Consider the following 5,624-nt stretch of genomic DNA (forward strand, 5'->3'; position numbering starts at 1 on the left):
TAACAGGCAGTTTTGGATGAATCTCATAACCCATGCATTGACTCGTTTCAACCTTTTCCAACTTGAGTATCTAGTTGGATCCAATCGCCAAACATTTTGTTGTTTTGCACTTCTAGTTTCTATATCTTTCATAGTGAAACTGTCCTTGGCATTTACATTAAATGTCTTTTCATCATGTTTTTTCATTTGCAGACTTTTTCATCTCTTGTCTTTCTTTCGATTCTGGTACTGATGTTTGAGGCCATTCCGTTTCATTTTCTTTCAAGAATTCTGGTCCTTCCCACCATGTTTTATCGTCAATGAGTTTGGTAATGTTCAGTCCTCTTGAAAGAAGATCAGATGGATTCTGTTTTCCTGGTATGTGACGCCACTGACTCGGTGTTGTGCGTTTCTGAATTTCTCCAACTCTGTTGGCTACAAATGTCTTGAATACACGGCTCTGATTCCGAACCAAAAATACCACATCCATACTATCAGTCCAAAATGTACATTCACTAATGTCTATTTCAAGAGCTTCACAAATGTTTGATGTAAGTTGTGCACTCAACTGAGCTGCCATTAGTTCTAGCCTTGGAATGCTTATAGCAGATATCGGTGCCACTCTACTTTTTGATGCTACTAAAATCACTGAAATTTCACTTTTTTCATGTTGGCATCTAGCATAAACAGCTGCCCCATATGCACTTTGTGAAGCATCAGAAAATGCATGCAGTGTTAGTTTTTCAGTTCTTTCATAACTTGAAATGCATCTTGGAACCTTAATTTGATGAACACAAGCTAGTTCTTCAAACCAATCACCAATTTTTATTCTGGTTTTTTCATGTACTTTTTCGTCCCAATCAACACCTGATATCCAAATGTCCTGCATTAACATTTTAGCTCTAATGGTGTATGGAGTTAACAATCCCAGCGGATCAAATAATGTCGATATTTTCTTGAGATATTCACGCTTTGTCATGCCCTTGTTTTCATCAACTGCTGTGAATTCGAATGAAATATATCTTCTTCAGGTACCCATGTTACCCATAGTGTTTTCACCTTGGGAAGTTCATTCTTTTGTAAATCTACCGTCTTTTCTCTATGTTCTACTGGAATCTGTTCTAGTACCGTTTTGGAGTTTGATATCCATTTTCGAGCATTCATTCCTGCCTTTTCCCAAAGGGCTGTAAGTTCTTTATACAATCTAATTGCAACTTTATCATTATCAACCGAGTCCATGCTGTCGTCCATATATGTCGATTTCAACACTGTTTCTGCTGCCAAAGGGTACTCATTTTCATACAGTCTAGCATTATATTGAGACACAAACTGAGCCAGGAATGGAGATGCGTTCACCCCAAAAACAAGTCTGTTAAACTTATAGACATCTGGTTCTAGTTCTGGAGATGGTCGCCATAAAAAGCGATGAAATCTTCTATCTGGAGGTGTGATTCCGACTCGAAGATACATTTCTTGGATATCACATGCTACTGCGATCTTGTCTCTCCTAAATCGCAACAGAACATCGAACAAATTGTTTTGTAAGCTGGGCCCCTGCTCTATCACGTCATTCAAACTTGCTCCTTTACAACTAGCAGACGCGTCGAAGACAATTCTTACCTTTGTTGTATCTTTGTTCATTTTCACAACTGGAAAGTGAGGTAACAGCCAGTTATTTTCTTTAAAACTTTCTTCCTTTTCATCCGTTTCCACCTTTTCTATATAGCCTTTTGTAAGGTAACCTTGAATTGTCTCATTATACATCTTTTCAACAACTGGTTCTTTTCTTAGTTTCTTTTCTGTGCTTTCAAGGCGTCTTTTTGCCATTTCATAATTGTTTAACAATTCATTTCTGTTCTCTTTCCATGGTATTTCTACAACATAGTGATTGTCTTCAAATTTCACTGTTTTCTCTGTGCTCTCATAAATATCTCTATCTTTCATTGACATGACTGATTTCTCTTGCACTCCTTCATTTTCAATTTCCCAGAATTTCTGTAACGTGCTATCCATTTCATCATTGCTGATGTGAAAGGTAAAGAAATTTGTCTGATGCTCATTTGTTGGCCCTACACATGTCCAGCCAAGAGGAGTTAATCGCGCCACTGGAGATTCATTTTCACTCTGTATCTCACCTAGTGATCTGTGTAATTCAACATAGTCAAGTCCAATAAGCAGATCAACCTTTGACCGTTTGCCAATTCTCGGAAAGTTGATTCCCTGAAGATGTGACCATTTCTTTGCATTTCTATTCCAGTCAATAGCTTGCAGCCTTCCTGTTACATTTTTTGTTGTTTGAACAGTCATTTCAATCTCAAAGTTTTTGCTTGTATCAAGCAAAGTAAAGTTAGCTTCCATTGTGTCAAATCTTTCAGTTTTACCATTTATTACATTGACTTCAACTGTTTGTTTTTCACCACTAATTCCAAGTTCAGCAATAACATCTTCATTTATGTATGATTTTGTACTACCATCATCAAGTAATGCATTTATTTTGATTTCTTTCTCATGCACTTTGATTATTACAGGAACTGTTCTTAATGATATGTAGTTTGAATGACTAGATGTAAACACTCTTTCTTGTGTTTGTGCCTTTGGTTCAAATGTTTCAGCCTGAGCATTTAATCCTGCATCTACAGCTCTTCCTACATTGTGCAGTAATCGATTGTGGGTTTTTTCGCATCCATCTATGCCACATTTCCCTTTATATCGACATTCTTTTCCAGTATGACTTGATTGTAAACAACGAAAACATAAACGGTTTTCTTTTGCCTTCTTCCACCTATCTTCTATTGTCATATCTTTAAATCTTTGGCATTCCCAAACTCTATGATCTTTGAAGCAAATTCTACATGCACCTTTCTTCTGATCTGTGTTTCCAAAATAGGATCTAGCTGGCTTTTCAGTTTGTCTGTTAAAATGGTGATTTGTTAACCCATAGATGGTTTCTTCAGCGTTAACAGCATATTCTGCCTCTTGGTTCACAAATGTTCTTAACGTTTCTACTCCTTCTACTAATTCTTGTTCATGAACCTTCCTATTGTAGCGAATAAGCATAGACTGCGGCAACTTTTTCATAAGTCTATAGTACAGTGACCCATCATTCAAATCTTCCATATGGTCTTCTTCTTTCAAATTTATGACGGCAATGTCCAATAAATCAGCAAAATTTTCTAATCCTTTCACATTTTCATTTTTAAGAGGTGGAAATTTCTCCAGTTCATCCAGAAATCTATTTACAATGCGTTTTGTACCTCCATATTTCCTTTCTAATCGTTCCTTCGCGGCATCATAAGCCGCCGCAGAATGACCAAGATTTTCTATAGAAGCCAATGCCTCCCCTCCTAGATATTGCCTGAGCTGCAAAAGTTTATATTCGGCACTACAATGCTCTGCGCTGTCTACACATGAGTAATATGCAGCTTTCCATGCGGGGTACTTAATTTTGTTTCCGTAAAAAATTGGTATAGAAACCTTTTTCAATTGTTTCCAAAGATCCTTACCAATTTTACTTTCTTCTTCAGCGCCATGACTTCCTTGACCTGTACTTATCTCTTTCTGTTTCCTGTGGTACTCTTTTGCCCCTTTTTCATAACTACTATCGCACTCTTCCACCTCTTCTGTAACTTTTTTCAACTCTTTTGTGTTCTTTGTAATTTTTAAATGTTCAATCATATTGTCTAGGCTACTTTGGTATTTGTCCATTTCTGCTTCCAATCGGTCTAAACATTCTTTTAGCTCCTCACCACTAGTGTCAGAGTCCGATTTACACAGATCCAAAAGTCTATTTCTTATTCGGGTATAACCTGCTTTGATTCTCGACTTCTTCTGTTTTAATGAGGCATATTCTATTTCTGCAGATATCTGTGAACTATCCTCGTGATCAGACATGATGCTGATATAAACTTATATGAACTAATTTTTAAAGATAAATGTTTCACGTGGTCCGAATGTTTCGTCCGAATTACTACACCACTTTTTATTCTTCGTCCGAATACACAACAACCCTATAAGTCTCTCACAAAACCACGCTCTGCTACCAATTCTGTTCTCCTGGGTGAAGAGGTTTTAGTCATGTTTTGGGTTTTAAGAACACTAAACTATACTTCTTTCAATTTTAACTTTATTTTGTTTTGTTTTATGTTACATCATTTTGTAGCAGTCAACAACTCTCTTTTTTATATCCCCCAGCGAAGGTTACATAAAACTATTATCAATAGTCCTTCACAACAATAGCAATTCGTTCATGATCTTTAGAATCCTTATTTAAGCGATACCAAGATGGGGCTTATATGACATAAATAGTATGTAACTGTTCCAATAGATAACGTATTTATACTTTGATTTTCTGCAACATACACTGTTTTGATTGGGGTTTTTTTATTTTACATTTCTAATCTGATATGCTAGTCGCTCCATGCATGAGTACTACTAGTTAGCGACCTATTTTTCGCCCGGACCACTTTTTCGCCCACCCCAATAAAACCAGTCAAAACGAAATATTTTACACAAATAAGTCAGGCGGTTCATTGTGGCATAGTTTTTGAAAAATAGCAGCTGTTTTTTGTGTTCAAATGTTAACTAGTATGTGAAATTCGTGACCTTGTTAGTTGCACGCGGGAGCTCATTTGCATGAGGCCCTGTTATGATTTTTAATTTTCGTTATACCTTGCACTATCAGACAACATTATTGATTTGTCATAGTTTAAATACGAAAACGGTGATAAATCATTCAAATACTATAAATTGCTGTTTTTTTTAAGTTCAATTCTCGAAAAAGCAAATGGTAAAACCTAAAAACGTGTAAAAAAGTATTCGCCGATTGTTTCGCCTAAGGGAAGCAACTCAAATTTGATTCGATCATTACTTTCTTGTACGGACAGGCGTTGTCCCTCTTTGGAAGTCTATAAAAAAAGCATACATAAATGTAGTTCACGTTTCAGAAGAAATCCCAGTAGCTTTTTAAATTGTCTGCAAAGAGAAGTCTTACCTAGTAGGTGTTTTCATTTTAAACATATGTAATAGTCAACATATCAATTTATATTAATTGATCAATTGTCCTTTTAAACGGTCGCTAGACTGGTCAAATAATATAAAAATGTTTACAGATATAGTTTAGAGAGACATATATGGAAATTTCGTAAGAACAACGAAACCCTTGGTATTTTTAGAAACAAATAACACAGTTTTGGTCGAGAGAGCCAACCTGTCTGAGTGTAAAGTTTTATCGTATGGCTATCTTATGTCAAAAATAACATAGGAAAAACCTCCGTTTCCGGCCGAAAAGGTGTTGCTAACCAGTTAAGTTGTGTGTTTTATAAGGTACATAAAGGATTTCAGTCATCAATACAGTACGATAAATCCCTTTTTACATTTTCTCATTAATTTCTGTTCCGTTTTTATAAATAAAACATGCAGGAACCATACGGGTCAGACAGTATAATTGCATATGAAATATTAGGCTACATCTTTAACCACTATTCCTGGGATAGAAAGAGGTTAAACAGACATGTATTTTTGTAGTTGCATTCCTACTCGTTAAACATTTTCATCCGGTGAAGTTTGTACGTTCATGTGATGAAACTTGAGCATACAGAAGAGAAACTCCGAAAATATTGCAGCATATTTTCGGAGTTTCTTTCCTG

General features: G+C 36.0%; 1 protein-coding gene across 1 annotated transcript; it reads right to left on the reverse strand.

Moving 5' to 3' along the window:
- Positions 1-954: 954 nt before the first annotated feature.
- Positions 955-4,133, reverse strand: LOC128221498 (uncharacterized). The gene has a single exon (XM_052930106.1). It carries the CDS (start codon positions 3,868-3,870, stop codon positions 955-957), a length of 2,916 nt encoding a protein of 971 aa, XP_052786066.1. The 5' UTR covers positions 3,871-4,133.
- Positions 4,134-5,624: the final 1,491 nt, after the last annotated feature.

This window comes from Mya arenaria, chromosome 16, assembly GCF_026914265.1.
Source record: "Mya arenaria isolate MELC-2E11 chromosome 16, ASM2691426v1".
Classification (NCBI taxonomy): Eukaryota; Metazoa; Mollusca; class Bivalvia; order Myida; family Myidae; genus Mya; species Mya arenaria.

Bases quoted from the DNA above. Each gene is read 5' to 3' on its own strand.
- LOC128221498 (XM_052930106.1), bottom strand. From the start codon at position 3,870: ATGTCTGATCACGAGGATAGTTCACAGATATCTGCAGAAATAGAATAT.